The sequence below is a fragment of the Dipodomys merriami genome, unplaced genomic scaffold, assembly GCF_024711535.1.
Source record: "Dipodomys merriami isolate MVZ:Mamm:240054 unplaced genomic scaffold, mDipMer1.0.p SCAF_12, whole genome shotgun sequence".
Lineage (NCBI taxonomy): Eukaryota > Metazoa > Chordata > Mammalia > Rodentia > Heteromyidae > Dipodomys > Dipodomys merriami.
The window spans coordinates 18,493,010-18,516,362 of record NW_027202493.1 but is presented as its reverse complement, the minus strand read 5'-3'; the positions used below and the strand labels follow the sequence as shown (position 1 = coordinate 18,516,362).

Here is a 23,353-nt window from a genome sequence, read left to right as displayed (position 1 = left end):
GACTCTACTTTCCTGTGTCTCTGATGGGGATGGAGAGATGGTCATGTTCCCTGTGTTCTCGTCTTGGGCTACCTTAATTTACTCAAGGCTGTCTATAACAACCTGGCCATTTGGTGGTCAGGATTTATCTGAAACAGAAGAATTTGGTATAGAGGGTTAAGTGTAGTTAGTTACCCGTGGCAGAGGCACGTGTTCTGATGGTTTGTTAGATAAAGGAAGTGTGGATAAAGCAGGTAGAAAGGGAAGGAATGGATTTTATTCAGTGTTTGCTCAGGTGCCTTGCATGCAGGATGCTATTTAACCTCTGAGCAGTGCCTGGTTTACATCTGCCATTATTTATTCTTCCCAGTCACAGTGAGACAATTGTGACCCACATTTTAAGGCTGTTAGGTAGAAAGACTGACATTTATATGCAGTTCCCTACTCAAATGTGTTTGCTGCACACATCAGGATTTCAAAATCTTCTGGAATTTGGGCTCCAAAAGACATAATCATTGATTTGCTGCACAATTTACTTTCATGAGTTGGTGAAAAGTCTGCGTAAAATTTATTTTTATTTTCATTTGATGGTTTGACAGTCTTGGGATGTGAACTCAGGTATTTGTCTAGCACTTGAGCCACATCCCCAGACTTTTAAATATTTATTCTTTAGATAAGGCCTCGCATTTTTTCCTCCCCTAGCCTCAGAGCTCAGTCTTTTTATCTCTGCCTTCTGCTTAGCTGACATTACAAGTGCAAACGACTAGGCCTAGCTTTTTTTGAGGTCAGGTCTCTATAACTGTTTTGCCTAGGCTAGCCTCTCTAACTACACCCTCCCACTCTGCCCCCCACATAGCTGGGATTGCAGGCATGTGTTAACATGCAAGCCCTTTTTATTACTGCTTAAGAGAAAGTTTCTCTAGGGGATTTACATATCAGCTTTAAGGTAGAGATAGAAGGTAACTTGTGAGCTTGTGTACTGTCCATCACTATTTTGGGCCACTTCTGTGTTCTCCAGTGCCAAAGCATGACTTAACGTTCTCTTGGGATTTCTGAAATCCCATTGTAATGTTGAGTTCACCTAATGTATGAATTCAACAGCCACCAACAAATAGGTCAGTATGTATCCTTACTAGAAACAAATTCTTGTGATTGATTCAACCAAAAGGTCTTGGTGGGGAAGATACAACACTGAGGTTATGATCACGGACTAGGAGTAATTTCAAATCCTAGTTCGCTCATTCACTGGCAGAGTGATGTCCTTGGGGGGCTCAGGTTATTTTTCATGTGAAGGGAGAATATGAATTACAGCACAGAGTAAGCACAGCTCAGAACCCCTGTTTCCTCTATGTGAAGTAGGGTCATTTATTGGGAACCTACTAGTGCCATTTGTACATGGCAGTGGATGTTAGGATGTGAAGAGTCATACGCCCTACCCAAATGTCCTGCCTAGGGCAGTGAGGAGTATCAGAAGGCAAGCCAGGAGTGTGTGTTAAATACCAAGGTAGGAATGGGGATAGATTGGTGGCCGTGTTTGAAGAACAGGGAAGAGGATGGTAGCAATGGGGAGAATTAGGGAGGAAGGGTGGTGAGGGAAATGCTGCATTCACTTACGGGACAGCAATGTAAGAGGGTGGAGGTTTGCTGTGTATAAATAAGATGAAGAAATACGAGAAGACATTCTGATTGGGGACTACAGATAGTACGAGAAGAGCCGGGAATGCAGAGTTATGAACTGTAAGGAATCATGTTGAGGACAATAGCAAAGGTGGCCATCTCCCAAGGGATGATGTACATTTAAAAGATTGGACTCTATCTGGACAGAAGAGGAAAGCCATCCCACTCCGTGTGAAGTTTAGATGACTCTGGCAGGGCAGTGGAAAATGAACTGGAAGCTGGTAAGTACAGAAAACTCCTGAGGGTAGGATTTCAGTTAATCCTGCTGAGCTACGGCAGATGGAAGAGGGGTCTGACGAGTAAGAAAGGAAGCAGCCCTTAGTGCCTTTAATGTTGAGATGGGTATGTTATGAATATGGGATGAGTAAAACTTAGTTTAATTTTCTTTTTCTTTTCTTTTTTTCTTTTTGTGTTTGTGTTTTTGTTTTTCTGTCGGTCAGGGGGCCTGAACTCTGGGCCTGGGCGCTGTCCCTCAGCTCTTCAGCTCAAGGCAAGCGCTCTACCACTTGAGCCACAGCACCACTTCTGGCTTTTTTGTTTTGCTTATGTGGTGCTGAGGAATCAAACCCAGGGCCTCAGGCATGCAAGGCAAGCGCTCTACCACTGAGCCACCTTCCCAGCCCCCTAAGTTTAATTTTCATGTTGTTCTTGTGTAAACTGGGCTATAATAAAAAGCCAGTTTCATAGGATTATTATGAGTTGCTATGTTTAGATTTGAAATGATTTAGATTTTGGACAGTGTAATGGTTCTGTTAATAAGCACAAAGTAGTAACTGGATTATTGTCCTCCTTAAGTAGAAGCACTTGAATTATCCTTCTGGGGAGCTGCAGACAAAAGTTAAATACAAGGCTATCTCAGGAGAGAGTGGTGCCATAGACATGGGCACCATTTGTGTAAGTGGTGATGAAGTAGAGATGAGATCAATTAGGGAGAGTTTATGGCAATGAAGAGAACAGGACCAAGTTTAGGTCCCAGTGAAGACAAGTAAAGATATAGAAGAAGCTGGGTACCGGTGGCTCATGCTTGTAATTCTAGCCACTCAGGAGGTTGAGATCTGAGGATCTAGGTTGAAAGCCAGTTTGGACAGACAAGTCGGAGAGACTCCTATCCCCAGTTACCTAGCAAAAGGATGGAAGTGTAAATGTAGTTCCCGTGGTAGAATGCCAGCCTGAGTAAAAAAACCAAGAAAGAGCACAAGATCAAGTTCAACCCATACTACTGGCACAGGAAAAAAAAAATCCACAAGAATAGAACCCAGTGAAAGGAAAATCCAGAGAGAGAGAGATCTGTGAGGGAAAACCAAAGATACCAGAGCTCTGCCCCCTTTCCCACTATGGAGTGAACACTGGTGTATTGAGTTCAGCTTGTTGGCACTTGTGACCTTGGGAACAGTTCCACTGATGAGTCCAAAAGCAGGTGATGAGTGGAAGACATAGTAGTGAGGTTTTAGTTGCTTCATAGTAAAAAAAAAAAAAAAAGTGATGTCAAACACTAACCTTGCATAGCCATTGAGACAGAAATTTTCTCTTACTTAGCTAACACCACAAGGAAATGGTGTGTAGAAGGTGTGATGTGGACTGAAACTGTGACTATTCTTTTTCGTAGGGTTCTGCTCCCCAAACCACCACCACCACCACATCAGGTAGAAATCTGTCCAAGACTGACTCATGCAGTTTGAGGAAAACAACAGGCCCAAAAAACAAAGTGGGGCCTACTGTTTCCTCTTTGAGGCGGAAGAATGACAGCAGAAACCTCAGTTCTGATCGAGCCTTATCTCCGCAGAGGATCAGGCGCGTGTCCAGCTCAGGTAAGAATAAAATAAGTTGGCTCCACTTCGGGCAGTTTCGAAGCAGTTTGAATACACAATTAGGCTTGTCAGAGTGAGATGGTGTGGTTATAATACTTGACACCTTCTGTTACTGAAGTGGTTCACTTTTTGTGGTTCAGCATCCCATTCGGAGATAGGAAAAAAAGACAACACGGGCCTTTATCTTTGAGTAGTGTGGGAGAAATCCATGTGCATCAACCACTTACAAACTATTCAGTGATGTATGCATGACTGTGCAGCTGGGTAGCTGTTGTAAATAGCCATTTATTTTTTTTTAAAGAATTCGGAACCTTTTTCTTTTTTGATCAGTCATGGGGATTGAACTCAGGGCCTGGGTGCTGACCCTGAGCTTGTTTTCACTCAAGGCTAGCACTCTATCACACTGAGCCACAGTGCCACTTCTGGTTTTCTGGTGGTTAACTGGAGATAAGAGTCTCATGGTCTTTCTTACCTGGCCTGGCTTTGAACTTCGATCCTCAGGTCTCAGCCTCCAGAGTAGCTAGGATTACAGGTGTGAGCCACAAGTGCCAGCATAAATATCAATCTTCATCGGACTTTTTTTATTTTTGAAAATGATTAAGTGTTCAGCAGTGCCTCAGTGTCTTGTAGGGGATTTATAATGTGTCCCCATCAGGAGATCAATTTTTTTCTTTGAATTTTACTGAAAGACATGAGTTTACAGGGATGACATAAGTTTACAGGGATGTGAGAGTCGCTAACAAGTTACACTTTTCTAATAGGAACTTTCATTTATATTGGCATCTATTTTAGAAGTAGTTTCAAAATTGTGTTAGGCTGGATGAAATTTGAGTATCTATTAAGGGTCCTACTATGTTTGGCAGATAATACAGAATTGTTTTTTTCATGCCATGGATCAGAGCAGGAAATGAGAAAGTCTGCCTTATTTTATAGATACTTAAGGTGAAAAACTAGCCAGGCACTGGTTGCTCACACTCATAATCCTAGCTACTCAGGAGGCTGAGATCTTAGGATCACTGTTCAAAGCCAGGGCAGAAAAGTCCATTAGACTCTTATCTCCAATTAACCACCAGGAAACCAGAAGTGGAGCGGTGGCTCAAGATGGTAGAGTACTGGCATTGAGCAAATGAGCTCAGAGATAGTGCACAGGCCCTGAGTTCAAGACCCATGACCAACCAAATAAACCAAATATGATAAGCTTGCTGGCCATGCCACCTGACCAAGTGCGGTCTGCAGGAAACACCCCTTGTTTTTGCAGGTACATCCTGAGCAAATCAAACGCATGTCAGATAGATTAGATGTTCCCTTATAAAAGTAGTGACTACTTTTGACTGGTCTTAAAAGATCTGCCTCTAAAGACATGTGTCTGTACATGTGAGAATGTTTTACAGAATCAAAACCAAGTAAATCCCAGAGGATCTATCTTACTACAATCTGGAATTTGGGAATTTTGTTTTTTTTTTCAATGCTATCGTGAAGCTGCTAGTGAAAGAATTTGATGTGCAGAAATGTGCTAAGAGTTGTTTGTTTAGGCCAGGAACTTGGTGCCTCATGCCTGTATTCCTAGCTGCTCAGGAGATTTGAGTTCTGAGGATTGAGGTTCAAAGCCAGCATAGGCAGAAAAATCCCACAGACTTTTATTTCTAATTACCAGCAAGAAGCTGGAAGTGGAAAAGTGGCTGAAGTGGTAGAGTGCCAGCCTTGAGTGAAAAAGCTATGGGACAGTGTCCAGGCCCTGAACTCAAGCCCCAGTATGGACACCAAAAGAAGAAAAGAAAAAAAGTTTCTTGTTGAGGTTTATGGCTAGGGTCATGAGGTTTGGGAGAGCAGATCCAGGAAGAGGTATGAGTGGAAGAAGGAAGGATTTGTAGCATATTGCCATCTCCAGAGGCTGAGGGGAAAGAGAGAAACTCATTAGCTTGAAGTATTCTCATTTGGGAGAAAAAGCAGAAGAGAAGCTAAAAGGCATGGGGGGGAGGTGGGAGAAGCAGCAATGCTTGTTTTGGATGCTGCTGTGGTTGGGAGTCAAGGCCGACGTGACGTCAAAGCTGCGGTCTTGACTGCTGTTGCTTGATAGGACTTCTTGTGTTTGCCAAGGGACGAGACTCCTTCCAACTTGGATGTTAGGAGCACCTGTGACCTTTGGGCATGTGGTATCCTGGCCTGTGTTCTAGTACCACTCTGGTAACAGTGCATTGTCTGAGCAAGACATTCCCTCTCTGGCATCAGCCTTCACATCTATCCAGCAGAAGGCTTTGGGGATCAAAAGCCCCATTGCCGTTTGTAATCCTATCCTTCCCGGTACAACTCAGAGCTTTCCTAATTTTCTGAGCGATAGCCACTACTGATACGGTTCTAGTATGGTATGAACATGCACATTAATTGGCTCAGTATTCAATTTTTTCTTTTTTTTTTTTTTTGTGCCGAGCCTGGGGCTTGGGCAAGGTCCCTGAGCTGCTTTTGCTCAAGGCTGGTGCTCTGGCATGTGAACCACATCACCACTTCTGGCGTTTTTTTTTTTTTTTTTTTTTAGTAGTCCATTTGAGATAAGAGTCTCATGAACTTCCCTGCCCTGGCTGGCTTTGAACATGATCTTTAGATCTCAGCTTCCTGAGTTGCTAGGATTCCAGATGTGGGCCACTGGAACCCTGGCTTTAGAGAATTCCACCCCCCCCCTCCTTTTTTTTTTTGCCGCTCCTGGAGCTTGAAGTCAGGGCACAGTGTGCTCAAGGCTAGTACTCTGCTACTTGAGCTACAGCACCATTTCCAGCTTTTTCTGTTTATGTGGTACTGAGGAATCGAACCCAGGGCTTCATGCATGATAGGCAAGCACTCTACCACTAAGCCACTTTCCCAATGCTTCAGGAAATTCTTTCATGAAATTGATCAAACTGTGGGGCAGTTTAGATCCTTTTTGCCACATACTACATACTGTTGTATTTAACAAAAGAAAAATAGATCTGTTTAGTCTTCACGATGAGACAGAAAGTTATCGTTGTGTGTCAATGAGCTTGATAATTTGGCCTTTGCATTTTCCAATCTGGGTTCAAAATGGTTTTACCTGGTGCTTTTCTACACATGAGGAATGGAAGAAAATTTTATGTAAGCAGGAACATGATGGATTTGAAGTTGAGTTTTATATGTGAATAGTTAGAAGGCTTCTTTTCTATGAAAGGAATGTATCACTTCAGGTTCATATGTGGAAGCTCTGTCTTCTGATGCAACTGTAATTGGAGGTACAGCCTATGAGAAAGTGACAAAAGTAAGTGAAGTCATCAAGGTGGGACTTGAATCAATAAGGACTGGCAGGCACCCTTAAAGAAGAGGATGAGAGACATCAGTGTATAAGACAGCAAACTAGTGGCTCTCTGCAGCCCAGGAAGAATGTTCTTAGGAACCAAATCAATTGGCAACTTGATCTTGGACTTTTCAGCTGCCAGAGTTATGAGAAAATAAATTTCTGTTGTATAAAGCGCTCAGTCTGTGGTATTTGTTATGGCAGCCTGAGCAAAGACAGGAGACTAACTTGGTTATGCTGTATTATGTTTAAAAAATAACAACTAGCTTGTTTGGATGTTCACAATAAGTTGGGAGGTGTTTGGAATAGGAAATGTAATCGCCACAGAGTTAAAAGTAGAACAGAAAACTCAAGGAGCGAAAACAATGTGCCTTTAGATGGCTCAAAGCCTTTTGCCATTTTCTGTACAATGAAGTGTTTGTGTATTCGAAAGTTGAAAGCAAATGGATATCCACTGTTCTTGTACAAAGTTACTCTACTGAAAGGTAAGCAGAAGAATCCTGAGTCGCTGTAGGATTTTCAATAAGTCCTTTCAGAAAACAGGGTAGAATAACAGACCCAGAGTTGAGGTTGCCACTTTTTCAAAATAACATCCCACTATCCCAAAATAGCATCCCAAATAGGGGATTTCATCAACACTGGTATGTGAGCAAGTGCAATTTAAAAAGTAAATATAAAATGAAAAAGTGAAACCTACCAGCATTATGCCTTTAGGAGAGCATAAGATTCTCCTGCAGGTGATCGCAACCAGAACACACATGCTCCCATGGTCTGTGAAGTCCATCATTAAGTTCAAAATGATGGCAAGAGGTGGCATTGAATACACTGCTAAAGTCCATGGATGCTCCGTATCATACTGGGTGGCAGTCTGAGCTAGTTTGTGCTCTGTGCGTTTAATGACAGAACTGGTGGTAGGACACTCCTTGTCAGCACGTCCTCTGCCTGGGCTCTTCACCATCTTCCCAGACCTGGTCCAGTGGCTGGCTTGGGGATTCTGGCTGCTGCAACTGGGTAGCACTCTGTGTTGTCATCTCTTGATGCCTTGGAGAACACATCAAGTGATCTAATGCGAATGAATGGGTCCCCTTCTTTCACCAACTCAATGGCAAATGTTTCCTTATCAGCCAAACTCAAGATTCCAAATGTTCAGGTTGACCTTGGCTGGATGAATGCTCCAAGATACTCTGGGTAAAATAAACGTTCCTACAAAAATGGTTCTGTATAAACAGCCTGGCTTACTGTAAATTAGGCACTTTAAAGACACCAAACCAGTGTTTCACCTTTTTATTAAGGAGAAATCCTCTTGACTGAGAAATAGCCATTTTTTAAGCTTTAAAATGAAAACTATAATTAAATCTAATAGTGCTCCTCCATTTTTACTTGGTGTAATGTAGATATCTTTATGAAAGCAGATTATAAAAGATTATAACAAGCCAAATCCAAAGTACTTTTGCTTTTTGGGAATGTGTGTTTTCTTAATGTACTCAATTAAGATGTGATAGAATGGGAAATAACTCCTAATCACTGTAATACCAATGATAACAGCTCATGCTATAAGATGTATACCAGCTTCCAAGCTCTGTCTTAATCCTTCATGTCTGAATTCATATAATCCTCACAGAAATTTGGAGCTTATTGTCATATTATAGGTGAGATTTGTCTGAGGTTATGAATGGGGAGGTGACAGAGGAGACAAACCAGACTCTGGAGTCTTTCTTAGCTTTGACATCAAGTCTAAAGAAGCACTATAAGACCAGCAATTGTGAACAGCTTAACAATTCTTGGTCTCTGCTGAATGATTTAGGGATGGTGGCACTTTTCAGGCCCTTGCCTTAAAGCTCTCTTGTCAGTTTACCACGATGTAATGGTTTTCTATTACATAAATGATTGCTCTGTCAGTGAGCATGTCTGTCAGTGAGGGGTGGGTCCCGTAATGGTTTAATTCCTGCGTTCTTCAGAGACTTATCCTTCCAGCTCTCTCTTTCAGAGGTAATACCCTGTTTTAGATTGCTAAATACCTGTGTTCTCAGTTCAGTCATTCAGTTGTCCTGTCCGTGAGCTGCCCCAGCCAGGTAGGATTTCAGAAGCAGACATACATCCTCCTTCCCTGTAGTCCTTCCTCCTCCCTGGGGAGGGTGGCTCATGGCTCTCATGCCACATTCACAAAGCCACAAAGGGATGAATAAGAGGTGTGGAGAGGCTCTGAGCTGAAGAAAGGCCCCATAAAAGAGATGTTTGAATTTCTTCTAGACTTGCAAAAATCACATTTCCAAAGGATAAGCTCTTGCTTTAGTTCAGTCTATTGTGGGTTAATAGTCATCTCCAGGCAGTAGTGTATCTGAAACTTGTAATGGTTCAACTATTTTACATCTTATTGGTTTATGCAAACTTTATTACTTCCCAAAGATTTAGTGTTGAAAGGATTTTAAAATCACCAAATCACCTTTATACCTTTTGGCCTTTTCTGTATGAGTGTGAGAGTAATAATAAGTAAAAATTAACGATTTTTCACATTTTCACGCATTCATTAAAAGCCAGAAGTTATCGTCTAATAAGTTGTGCTGAAAGGTGTCTTTAATGTACTGCTCAGAGTTTCTATTTTGGTATGTAATAAAGACATAGGTGTGTCTCAGAATTTCTCTTTATAAGAATACCAGAGGGCTGGGAAGGTGGCTCAGTGGTAGAGCACTTGCCTTGCATGCATAAGGCCCAGGGTTAGATTCCTCAGCACCACATAAGCAGAAAAAGCCAGAAGTGGTGCTGTGGCTCAAGTGGTAGAGTGCTGGCCTTGAGCTGAAGAGCTGAGGGATAGCACCCAGGCCTAGAGTTCAGGCCCCACAACGGACTAAAAAAAAGAAAAGAAAAATACCAGAGTCTGTGCTTATGTATACCGCGGCTTGATAGCAGTATTGGCACTATGGCATTATTCCTTAAAGGTCTCGTTAGCTGAGGACCAGCCAAGGAGTGCTTTGATGGTGCTGGGATTTGTTCTTAATTCTGGAGATGGTGAAGTCCAAGAAGGAGACAAATTCCTGTCTTTGGGGAATCTTGAGTTCTCACAAAGCAAGTGAGAAAATAAGCTAAGCAAACAAAATGTTTAGTAAATAGATGGTGATGAGTGCTGAGAAGAAAAGCAACAAAGGGATTTAGGTTTTAAATGGCATGGTCAAGAAATACCTCACTGAGAGACCAAACAGGAGGGAAACTCTTGATGGGGATTCAAGGACTTTGCAGACAGATCTCATGGTCCTGGGTGTCTTATGGTTCCACAAGTGCACAGGGACAGTGTGGGCTTGGAGGACCTTGAGATACCTGAGCCTTGTGTGGGGCAGAGGCTGGAGAGAAGGGATTGGAGAAGGAGGTTTGGCACCTGGGAGGCCACTGTCATCACTGACATCATCACCGTGAGTCCTTCATCTCTCTAGGCAGTCTCTAGGAGTTATTCTGGAATGGATTCATGAAGTATGCTTAGTATATCATTTACTCTTGTGTATCCAGTCAAGATGTTCAGGAAGTATAGAACAGACTGGATGGTCAGATTCAACACAGCAGATTGGTGTTCTTTTTTATTATTATTATTATTATTATTTTTGGTCAGTCATGGGCCTGGGCGCTGTCCCTGAGCTCTTCAGCTCAAGGCTAGCACTCTACCACTTGAGCCACAGCACCACTTCTGGTTTTCTGGTAGTTAATTGGAGATAGAGTCTCATGGACTTTGTTGCCTGGGCTGACTTTGAACTTCGATCCTCAGATCTCAGCCTCCTGAGTAGGATTATAGGCATGAGCCACCAGAACCAGGCTCAGATTGTTATTCTTGAAATCAACATACAGAACACCGATCTATAAAAAAGGGATATCAGAGCATTGCATTGTTCTAAGCCAGTCAGACCTTATTCTACCCCTCTTAGTCAATTCTGATAATTTTCAAGCTTTTACTGCCCTTGTTGCTGCAGGCTATTTAAAAAAGTACAGCATTTTATGTGAAAATTTGCAAGGAAAAAGTCCTATTTAATCTATCACTGAATAATTTTTGAACATCAGAACTTAAAACCTCTTAGTATCTTTTGTATTTAACATATTATGCACATTTGTTTACATATATATTTGTCAGTCCTGGGGCTTGAACTCAGGACCTGGGTACTGTCCCTGAGCTGCTTTTCTTCAAGGCTAGCAATCTACTACTTGAGCCATAGGGCCACTTCTGGCTTTTTCTGTTTATGTGATACTGAGGAATCGAACCCAGGACTTCAGGCATGGTAGGCAAATGCTCTACCACTAAGCCACATTCCAGCCCCTGTTTATTTATTTAATGGGGACAATTTCTACTGGTAGAAACCTCAGTAGGCAATTAATTAGTTGAATTTTCTTTCTTTCTTTCTTTTTGTTTGAAAGGTATTGTGTCCATTTAGTGTGTTTCTGCTTTTGTTGAGATGAAGTCTCACTATATAAAGATATATGGATATGTAGATCAAGCTGACTTCAAACTCATGATTTTCCTACCTCAGCTTCCTGAGTGCTGGAATTCCAGGATGGTACCAACACACTGGGCAGATTCTTTCATTTTTTTAGTAACATGGTTTTAAATGACTTTTATTATCTGAATCTGATCTTAGTCTGTTTTCTATTGAGATTGCAAAAATACCACAGACTGGGAAATTTATAAATAATAGAAATCGATTTTGCCTCACAGACTGGAAGTAAGAGCATGATACCATCATTGTCCCATGGCATAATACAGAAGAACACAAGAGCTGGAAAGAACAAGAAGGGAAGAGGGTGTGGAATTCACTTTCACAAGTCCAGTTACTCTGTAACATACCCATTCCTGAATACCATTAATTTATTACTAAGGGCAGGGCCCCTTTGACCTGTTTCTGATTGGGCCTTACCTCTGAGCACTGTTATACTGGGGGCTGAGTTTTCAATATATCATCCAAACACAGCAGTTGTGATTTATTTCTTTGGATATTTTTTAATTAAGGTGATTTCCAGCTTTATTTCCCCAGCATATTAAACAACTCTATACAGAAGAACTTTTAATGTAAGTACAAAGAACAAGTCAGATAAGTTCCTAAATACATTCCTATAGATGGACTCAGAGGGTGTGGGTATTTTTAAGACTCTTACACATTGCCAAGTTCCCCTTTAAAAACAGCATACAAGTCTGTGCTTCTACTCTGAGTACCTAAGAGTCTTTTCCAGATCTCTTGCCAGTATCTTGGTATGTGTAGCACCCTTTGCAAATATTCATGTTTAGGAAAGTGAAACATGGTATCTTATTTTAATTGGTTTATGCTTGGCACTCAGGTATTTATTGAATACTGGGAAATACAGTTGTCTTAGTGCTTGTTGGGTACCACAGTGAATAGAGACATAAAACAGTCCCTCAAAAGTTTCATCATGGGCTAGGAAAGGTGGCTCAGTGGTAGAGTGCTTGCCTTGCATGCATGAGGCCTTGGGTTTGATCCTCAGCACCAAATAAGCAGAAAAATCCAGAAGTGGCGCTGTGGCTCAAGTGGTAGAGTGCTAGCCTTGAGCTGAAGAGCTGAGGGGCAGCACCCAGGCCCAGAGTTCAGACCCCTCGACCAACCAAAAAAAAAAAAAAAAAAAAAGGTTCATCATGGTGTGAGAGACATCTATATATGAATAAGTACAGTGGTAGTTTCTAAAAAGAGAGGAAAGATCCTAGTAAAGCAGAATGGAATGTATGAAACAATCGGTTAGGATATAAAATTGAGTGGCAAGGAAAGAGATAACTGTCTATAGGGAAGGAGCCGGCTTTGTGAATAACAGGGTAGAAATCATTTTTTCCCCCTCTGTTTAGGATTTTTTTTATTGTCAAGGTGATGTACAGAGGGGTTATAGTTACACAAGTAAGGTAGTAAGTACATTTCTTATCAAACTTTTTACCCCTTCCCTCATTTTTCTCCTACTTTCCCTCCCCCTAGTCCTCCCCCCAACCCCAAGTTGAACACATCATTTTCAATATATTTTTCCTGTGTAGAAACTATTCTTTTTTGTTTTTTGTTTTGGTCGGTCGTGGGGCTTGAACTCTGGGCCTGGGCGCTGTCCCTCAGCTCTTCAGCTCAAGGCAAGCACTCTACCACTTAAGCTACAGCGCCACTTCCGGTTTTCTGGTGGTTTATTGGAGATAGGAGTCTCACGGTCTCTTCTGCCCGGGCTGGCTTTGAACCGCGATCCTCAGATCTCAGCCTCCAGAATAGCTAGGATTACAGGCGTGATCCACCAGCACCCGGCTAGAAACCATTCTTGTTGGAGCAAATAGCAAGAGGAAAAGTCCTGGAAGTAGAGCTTGAGTAGTGACCTTCAAAGCCAAGATAAAGTAGAAAAACTGGAAGTAGGAGATGAGATTGGCAAGGACTTTGACTTTGACCTTGAATGACTTCAGGATTGACAAGGTCACTCTGATACCTGTATTGAGAATAAATAGATGTGAGTTTGAGATCAGTGGCAGTGGGATATTGCTACAATCACAGTCGAAGGTGATGGTTTCTCAGACCATCTTAGACAGAAGATTCTAGCCAGCAGGATTTTCTTTTTTTTTTTTTTTTTCTCCCCCTTTCCTTTGCCAGTGCTGTGGCTTTGAACTCAGGGCCTGGGCACTGTCCTTGAGCTTCTTCTGCACAATGTTAGTACTCTACCACTTGAGCCACAGTGCCACTTCTGACTTTTTCTGTTTATGTGGTACTGAGGAATCGAACCTAGGGCTTCATGCATGCTAGGTAGCCACTCTACCACTGAGCCACCTTCCCTGCTTTGCCAACAGGATTTTCTTAAGATGGTTAATGAGAGCACAGAGAGGAAAGGAACCAAGGATGACTTATAAACATTCTGTGTGACCAATGGATGGCATTTCTAGATGAGAGAGACTGATGGAGACATGGGTGTTGGAAGGGGGAAGGGGAGATATCAGGAGCTTGGTTGAGATTAATAATGTGTGTGTGTGTGTGTGTGTGTGTGTGTGTGTGTGTGTGTATGAAGTTAATGGAATAAGAAGTCCAGAATGCATAGAATAAAAGTGGAAGAAATATAAATTTGGGATTCAATAACATATAGATGATATGTAAAGTAATATATAAGGTATATGTAAAGCATATGATATGTGAATTAATATTATAGCTGATACGTAATATATAGCTGATATGCAAAGCCACCACGATGGATGAGGCTACCAAGATAGTACTTATATAGAAAGGAGGTCATGGGTACCTCTGGGGTACTCCTAAGCTTAAGGGAGTGGAAAGGTAAGGAGGAACCACAAGAGATCAAAAAGGAACAGCTAGGAAATGTAGGAAATGAAGGTCAAGAGGAGTGACCCTGGGGCTGGGAATGTGGCATAGTGGTAGAGTGCTTGCCTAGCATGCATGAAACCCTGGGTTCGATTCCTAAGTGCCACATACACAGAAAAGGCCAGAAGTGGTGCTGTGTCTCAAGTGGTAGAGTGCAGCCCTGAGCAAAAGAAGCTCAGGGACAGTGCACGCTCAAGGACAGCACCCAGGCCCTGAGTTCAAGCCCCACGACAGGCAAAAAGATAAACAAAAAAATAAAGAGCAGTGACCTCATGGCCTTTCATGGAGAAAGCAAGACCCACTGCAACCAAATACTGCTGGCAGCAGAGTTAGGGCATTTAAGAGGACAGTTTTCAGATCACAGAAAACCCCACCAATTGGCTTAAACTAGACAGTTGAGTGATGCTAATGGAAGCCTAGAAGTAGGCTGCTCTACCATTTGTAGTGATTAATGTCATCTTCCCGCTTTCTGTCCTTCCACTCCTGCTGCCTTGACATGGGCTTTTCTCAGTGGCAAAAATCAGTTAAAATATGGTCGCCAAGAGTTCCACACCCCTCCAACCAAATTCCTACGGTTCAGAGATTGGAAGCCAAGGGTCGTGTTCCTGAGTCGAGGCTTTCTTCCTGACATGCCTTTCTACATTTATCAGGGAGAAAAAATCTTTCTCAGAAGCTTACCCCCTGGCGCTCTTATTTGTAATATGTCTCATTGGTACAGGCCCGATCACGTGGACATCAAGAGAGGTTGGGATGCAAGTATCTAACAGCTATCTATACGTGAGCAGCAGCAAGGGAGATGGGGGGTAGAAATGACAGTTGGGTGGTGGGGAAGGGTGTTGAGCACACATTTCAAAAGAATTGTACTTACTTTGGGGAGGGGTAGATAACTATCATTTGTTCTTGGTTTTATCTTATGCCTTTTCATTTTTGTATATAGTAATGATGATGATGATTTTGCTGGTCCTGGGCCTTGAACTCTGGGTCTGGGTCCTGTCCCTGAGCTTTTGTGCACAAGGCTGGCTCTTTACTATGTGAGCCATAGCTACCCCTCCAGTGTTTTGGTGATTACTAGAAGATGCTGGCTTTGAACTGTGATCCGCTGGCTTTGAACTGTGATCCGCTGGCTTTGAACTGTGATCCGGTGGCTTTGAACTGTGATCCGCAGGTCTCAACCTCTTTAGTAGTTAGGACTATAGAAGTGAGCTACTGGTGCCCTGGGATTTTTCCTTTTTTAACCTTCATGTTTGTTGTTAGATACATTGTTGCCTCTGGATTTTCCTGTTTCTATGTATAACAAAATCTTTCTACACACAGAAAAGCAGCCATCCTTGTAAATAACTGGCTGAAAACTTATTAGACTTCAGTAACTGCCTTTTCTGTTTTTAAATCTATTAAAATATCTTTCAATATTTAAGTAGTTGTACAAAGGAGTGGCCATTCATTAAATTCTTTTTAATCCAACTTAATGAATGATGAGGACTGAGAGGTAATATTTATATGGTACTATTGTGTCGGTGTATGGGTACGGGGGCTTGAACTCACGGTATTGTGCATTCGCTTGACTTTCTTGCTCATGGCTGGTACTCTGTCATTTGAGTCACACCCCCAATTGGGCTTTGTGCTGCTTAATTGGCAATAAAGCCTTCCAGACTTTTCTGCCCAGGGAACTGTGATCTTCCAGGTCTAAGGCTGGGATTACAGGAATGAGCAACCAGTGCTCATTTCTTTCCCTTCTTTTTCTTTTTTTCTTTTTTCTTTTTGGTCGTGGGGCTTGAACTCTGGGCCTGGACGCTGTCCCTCAGCTCTTCAGCTCAAAGTGAGCGCTCTCCCACTTGAGCCACAGGGCCATTTCTGGTTTTCTAGTGGTTTATTGGAGAAAAGAGTCTCTCAGACATTCCTGCCCGGGCTGGCTTTGAACCGCGATCCTCAGATCTCAGCCTCCTGAGTAGCTAGGATTACAGGTGTGAGCATCAGCAGCCAGCTATATGGGCAGAAGTACATTCTATGGTGTGAGTGCACCTTGATTATATGTCTGCTTGTGAACGCTTGGGTGCCTCCCACTTTTGGGCTACTGTGAATTATGCTGCTATTAGCGCATATATCTCTTGAGTCTCTGCTTTCACTCCCGGGTATTCCCTGACTTAAAGTGATTGGATCATATGATTAATTTGTGTGTGTGTGTGTGTGTGTGTGTGTGTGTGTGTGTGTTGCTACCATGCTATTTTCCACAGGGACAACACTGCACAGGGTTGGGATTTCTTCACATCCTCGCCAACACTTGCTGTTGATAATTTTTTTGGAACTAGTCATCCAGTGGTTATAAAGTATAGTTTTAATTTGCATTTCCCCAATGACCAGTGATATTGAGGGGGTCTTCACATGTGCCCATTGGCTGTTTGTATATCTTCTTCATAGAATGTTCGTTCCGGTCCTTTACCTATTTTCAAATGGAGTTGTTTTGGATTTTGTTATACTCTCTCTTTTGCTCACGTGTGTGTGTGTGTGTGTGTGTGTGTGTGTGTGTGTGTGTGTGTGTATGTGTACTGGAGTTTGAACTCAGAGCTTTGTGTTTGCTGGTTAGGTGTTCTACATCTGACCTATGACTCTAGATTCCTCTCTTCATTGGTTATTTTTGAGAGAGGGTTTTGTAGTTTGTACTTGCCAGAATGACAGGCACGTCATTGTATATAGCTTTCCTATAATGAGATGGAGTCTTGTGGACTTTTCTGCCCAGGCTGGCTTGGAGCCATGCTCTTGGCAGTCCCAGCCTCCCCCATTGATTAGAACGATACTTTGTTGCCACTGTGCTAAGCATCCCCAACCCCCTCATCCCCCCACCAGCTTTAAACTGCTCTCCTATTTCAGGCTCTCAAGTAGCTAATATTACAGGCCAGTTCTAGAATGTTTTTTAAAGCTATGTTTATCTTAATTATTGTAGGTAACTTTAAAAAAATGCGCTCAGTTCTTCCTTCTAACACAAATCTATTGTGCTGGGTGCTAGTGGCTTACACGTGTAATCCTAGCTACTCAGGAGGCTGAGAGCTTGAGGACTGTTGTTCTAAACAATCTGGGCAGAAAAGCCCATCCAGGAAACTGAGCTTTAATTCACACACACACACACACACACACACACACACACACACACACACACACACACACACACACACACACACACACACACACACACACACACACACAACTGGAAGTGAAAGTGTGGTCAATCTGGGCAGAAAAGCCCATCCAGGAAACTCTGAGCTTTAATTAACACACACACACACACACACACACACACACACACACACACACACACACACACACACACACACAACTGGAGGTGAAAGTGTGGTTTAAGTGGTAGAGCACTAGCCTTGAGCAAAAGAAGCTCAGAGACAGTGCCCAGGCACTGAGTTCAAACCTCAGGACCCACAACAATCAATTGTGGATTTTAGGTTGAAATAGCATTCAATTATAATCCATGGAAGCCAAGTGCCAGTGGCTCACAACTGTAATCCTAGCTACTCAGGAGGCTGAGACTGAAGGATTATGGTTCAAAGCCAGCTGGGGCAGGAAAAGACGTGAGATTCTGATTTTCAATTAACCAACTAAAAACCAAAATTGGAGCTTGTGGCTCACTAGCCTTGGGGGGGAAAAATCAGGGACAGCACACAGGCTGAGTTTAAGCCTCATGACCAACCCAACCTCCACCCCACCCCCCAAAGAAAAACATCAGTGGAAAACTAGCATCAGTTCATTTTCCAATCTTTTATTTCTTTATTTTAGTGATCTTCACACCTTTCTTTTGCTGGTACTGGGGCTTGGGCTTGGAGCTTCATTCACTGACTTGGCTTTTTTGTTCATGGCTGGCACTTTACCTTTTTAGCCACACTTCCACTTTTTGCTGGTTAACTGGATATAAGATCCTCTTGGCTTGTCTGCACAGGCTGGTTTGGAACCTTGATTCTCATATTTCACCTCCTGCATAGCTAGGATTACAGATGTGACCTATTGGTGCCTAGCCCCACAGTACTGTTTTGATAAACTTCACTCATAGGAACTCCGTTTTGTGTGTGTGTGTGTGTGTGTGTGTGTGTGTGTGTGTGTGTCTGTCTGTCTGTCTTTGTGAACTATTATAAAAACATCCCTTTTTCTGTTTTCTTTATAAGAAAAGTTTTGATATTGTATAGTATGTACATTATAAGTAGTTTATTAGGCTTATTTGAATGCTACTTTTTATACAGGACAGGTACATTATTGTTAGAGTATTTGCCCTTAGAATTAATTGCAAGTGAACCTGAGGCCTATGTTTAGACAATGTGCAATTTATTTCTACCTTAACTAATACAATTTTTATTGCATTGAGTAATTTAATTTGATAATTCTTATGGTTAATTACTATGAAGGTCATTTTATATAGTTGCCTGTAAACAGACCAAGATTTAAGTATAGCTATAAACATGTTCTTGTCTTTAATTATTTAGCATTTTACCTTTCTGACTCTAGTAGTGAATGGCTCTTCCACTTGTATGCCTTATTAATGTTCTGTGTTAACAAACTGACCTCAGCAGTGGAGTTTCCGTCATCTGGTTAGAATTCCCACTTCCTGAGTTCTGGCAGGTCCACCAGCCTTCTAACCGCATCCTCTACCTCAGATTATTTACTTGGCCAGTTCTGCTCTCTACTGCCATGTGATCAAGTTCTGACACAGGTGCTAAGAAGGCCGTGGTGCTTCTCCTCCCCCACCTGCCTGCCATCCGGGTCTTCACTAGGAGTTTACACTTTCTCCTGCCGATACTCAGGAGTGATTTCTCAGGTCAGGGATCGGGCGTGGTTCTTGCACTGTCAACATTTGAGCTTCATGGTGATGCATGCAGTTAACTTTCTGGGAAAGCAAGTGAATGCTTTTGTGACACACTCTCTTACGTGAATCTTTTGTGCAGATTTTTTTTATTAGGATGATCTATGTTATTTAATGCAGGTAAAATAGTAGCTCATGTTTTTTTTTATGTGTTTATTTGAATCTCTTCCTCAGAATTTTATCAGATACAAAGAACAGCAGGTTTTTGTTTTTGTTTTTGTTTTTGTTTTTTTTTTTGCAGTGCTGAGGCTTGTGAGAAATGTGTTGAAGCAGAACACATTTTTCTAGTTGATATTTCAGAGATGAGAAATTGCTTTGGCTGGGAGATGATTAGCAGCCCCAAGGATTGTTCTGATTTCTTTGAAGGTGTTTCCCAAGCAAGTTGGGAGTTGCCTTTTTTACAGGCCTTTCCTTTAAGAATGGAGGAGGCCCAACCCTGTGCACCTGTGAAGGCCCTGGGAGCTTTCTCCTGCAAAACAAACCATTTAATAGGAGTGTTGGGACAAAGAAGTCACATTCAGAGTCCATTCTTTGCCTTTCATTTCCAGCCCTGGGAATTATTTCCATTATGTTATCATGAAGATTGTCCCATAGTAAAAGTGACTGCCTTCATAATAGCCATATAAAATGATCAATTAAGGCATTGAATTTTTTCTTTTGTTGTAAATTGGGGTTAGGAGCTGCAGCTTACAGATGCACCTGAGGAAAGTGATTATTGGAATCTATTCTACTTTACACTGTCTTGGCTTGTCTGTTTTGTCTTAGGTATTTTCTTTGGCCCCATTGACTTTAATATAAAAATATGCTCTCATTGCCTTGTTTTTTTTTTTTTTTTTTTTTTTTTTTTTTTTTTTTGTCTTTTGTAGCTTTATATGTCTTTTTTTTTTAAAACCAGGGCTGAGAACCGAACCCAGGGCCTTGGGCGCGCCAGGTGGGCACCCTTCCGCTGGGCTAAACCCCCAGCCCCTAAAAATATGCTCTCTCACGCCTGCAATCCTAGCTCTCAGGAGGCTGAGAGCTGAGAATCATGGTTCAAAGCCAGCCCGGGCAGGAAAATCTATGAGACTCTTATCTCCAATAAACCGCTCAGAAAACCGGAAGTGGCACTGTGGCTCAAGTGGTAGAGAGCTGGCCTTGAGCTGAAGAGCTGAGGGACAGTGTCCAGGCCCAGAGTTCAAGCCCCACAACCACCAAAAAAAAAAGCTCATCCTCCAAAGAAAATGTCATGGCAACTCATATATAAGTATTACTTGTATGAAGTATGAAGGAAAATTTCTCATCTTTGCCCTTTCTTCTTACCCACTTTGTGGCACCTCTAAGTCCTGTAAGACTGCAGTATAGTTTCTTAGCATTTTTCAATAATACAAATTCAGGATAAACTTCTTAAAAAATGTTTTTTTCTTTTAGAGGAGTCACGTAAAAATGAAATTTTATTTCTGTTAACTTTCATTTTTGGTTATCAATCTTCAAGCTACTTAATTGAAATCCAATTTTGGAGTTTTTCACTTTTTTTGTGTCCTGGTCTTGGGGCTTGAACTCAGGACCTGAGCATTGCCCTTGAGCTTTTGTGCTTAAGGCTAGTGCTCTACCACTGGAGTTACAGGTCCACTTCTGGATTTTTGGTAGTTAATTAGAGATAACAGCATCATGGACTTTCTGCCCAGATTGTCTTTGAACTGTGATCCTCAGATCTTAGCATCCTGAGTAGCAAGGATTATAAGTATGAGCCACCTGTACCTGGCCATTTTTTACTTTTTATGGCTATCACTGCTCCTTCTCTTTTCTCCTCCCTCTCTCCCTCTCTCCCTCTCTCTCTCCCTCCCTCCCCCTCTTTTCTTTCTTTTTTTCTTTTTCTCTGTCCCTTTCCTTTCTGTCTCCTCTTTTCTCTCCTCTGTGTCCTCTCTTCCCTCCCTCTCTCCCTCCTCTCTTTCCCTCCCCGCCTTCCTCCCTCTCCCCACTTACTCTCTCCACTCTCCTTTCTCCCCTTTTTTCCCCTGGTGCCAGTACTGGGGCTTGCACTCAAGGCTGATATTCTATCACTTGAGCTTTATCTGCACCTCTGGCTTTTTGGTGGTTAATTGGAGGTAAAATTCTCATGGACTTTCCTGGGCTCCTTAATCTGTGATCCTCAGTCCTCAGCCTCCTGAGTAGCTAGAATTACAGGTGTCAGCCACCAGCAACTGGCTTTCTTCCTCTGTCTCATTTTACTCCCTTCCCTCTTTTTCTTTCTCTCCCTTTTTCTTCTTCCAACATTGGTCTTAATAAGTCTTAACTGTACAATGCAGCATGTTCAATTAAGTTGTTAAGGCAGTAAGTTCTGCACATCTCTAGAAATTGAATCTAGCATCACAGAAACTTTTTTCTGCACTGAACTGTGTGGTTTTTCCACAGTCTTTGACAAGCGTCATTTTACTGTTTGGTTGTATAAAATAATGCTGACACGTCCCTTGCTTTACACAATGCATCTTTCCATTGGACGTTTAGTTTTCCAGGGCATTCTTTGCTAGCCTTGCTGTGGTGGTGACGGTGCACAGTCAGCGTCCTTAGGTTTTCCAAGGTGGTTCTCCTGCACTGGCCCATTCATGAAGATGCACAAGCTCCACTCCCACACCACTACCATGCAAGGCCAATGCCATTGTTTGCTCATGCAGATTTCCCCCAGACAGCAGATGGTTATACTTATTAGAACCAAAACAAATCTGTTGTCTATATGTGAGTATATGCTAGATGTATGAGCTTAAGAAATGAGTAAGGCTTCTACAAGTACATCTTAATGTCTTTTTTTTTTTTTTTTGGGTCCGGTTGTGGGGCCTGAACTCTGGGCCTGGGCGCTGTCCCTCAGCTCTTCAGCTCAAGGCTAGCGCTCTACCACTTGAGCTACAGCGCCACTTCCGGCTTTTTGCTTATGTGGTGCTGAGGAATCGAGCCCAGGGCCTCATGCATGCAAGGCAAGCACTCTACCACTGGGCCACCTTCCCAGCCCCACATCTTAATGTCTTTACCATCCACATGTGGCATGAGTTAAATAACTGGATGTGGCACAGTCACTTTTTCAAAACTATAAGCCAGAGAAGTCCTATGCTGATTTCACTTTAAGAATTCCCACGATCAGGCTACTGAAGGCTTTCGTTTTGTCCAATAGGACCACGTGTTTTTATTTTTTCTAGTTTGCTGAGAGCATATGTGTTCTGTTTTTCCATATACAGAAATCCACTTATCACTGTTTTTAGATCAACTTAGAAATTTTCTTTGTGTGTGGATGTGTGTGTGTGTACTTTCTCAGGCTGGTACTAGGCATGAACTCAGGTCCTTGGGCTCTTTGCTTGGCTTTTTTGCTCAAAGCTGACACTATACTACTTGAACTTTGCCTCCACTTCTGACCTTTTCATGGTTAATTGCAGTTAAGAGTATCCTAGACTTTGCTACCAGGGCTGGCTTTGAGCTCAGATCTTCAGATCTGAACCTCCTGAATAACTAGGATTACAGGCATGAGCCACTGGCGCCCAGCCCAACTTTACTTTTCAGTGAAACATTAGGACTGCTCTTGAAACAATTAAGTGCCTTTGCTATGTGCTCAGTGTTTTCACCATTCCACCGTAAGAGCTTTCTCCTGGCAAGAGGAAAGTTCACATTTGATATTACCCACCTCCAATCTTTCACTACCAGGCTGCTTTTCTGTGGCACAGCAAAAGGAATGGCAGGTGGGTAGGCAAAGGACTCAGTGTCACTGGTTAAGTAAGTGGCCCAGGTGATCCATTTAAGTAGGTTTTTTTTCCCCCCTGTAAACTGGAATAATAATTATAATACACAGTAAGGATTATCCTCAATATCAAATAGCTAGGTGGGAGTTTGGCCTGGCACTGTTCAGCTGCAGTCTCTCCACTTAGGAGGCTGAGACAGGAAGACCTCTTGAGCCTATGAGTTGGAGGCTGGGCAATAAAGCAAGAGCCTGTCTTCAAAAAAGGAAAATTATTTTGGGTTGGGTGCTGGTAGCTCACATCTGTAATCGTAGGTACTCAAGAGGCTGAGATCTGAATATCATGGTTCAAAGCCAGCCTGGGCAGGAAAAGTCAGTGATACTCTTATCTCCAATTCACCACCAGAAAACTAGAACTGGAGCTGTGGCTCACAGCGGTAGAACACTAGTCTTGAGTAAAAGAACTCAGGGACAGTACCTAGGGGTACTACAGGACTGGCCAAAAAAAAGAAAAAGAAATGTTTAATCATCTTAGGGATCTTGTGAAAATGTAGGTTGTGATTCAGTAGATGTAGGGTGGAGCTCACATGAGTAGCAAGTATTAAGTAGAGACTCATCTACTAACTTCTGCAGTCACTGGGTTGGGAACAGAGTACTGGATGGAAAGAAGGCTGTATCAGTCTCCAGGAAGGTGTAAGAGGAGAATAGAGAAGAATGCCCTCGAGAAAG

The 23,353-nt window shown here is 42.3% G+C and overlaps 1 protein-coding gene across 3 annotated transcripts in view; it reads left to right on the top strand.

The window, feature by feature from the left end:
- The window catches only part of Mtus1 (microtubule associated scaffold protein 1), a 164,288-nt gene that overhangs the window by 59,458 nt on the left and 81,477 nt on the right, over nucleotides 1-23,353 (top strand). For all 3 annotated transcript variants that reach the window (XM_070016322.1, XM_070016323.1, XM_070016321.1), the window contains exon 3: nucleotides 3,263-3,464. In XM_070016322.1, coding sequence (XP_069872423.1) covers nucleotides 3,263-3,464 — 202 coding nt within the window. The remainder of the gene's footprint in view (nucleotides 1-3,262; nucleotides 3,465-23,353) is intronic.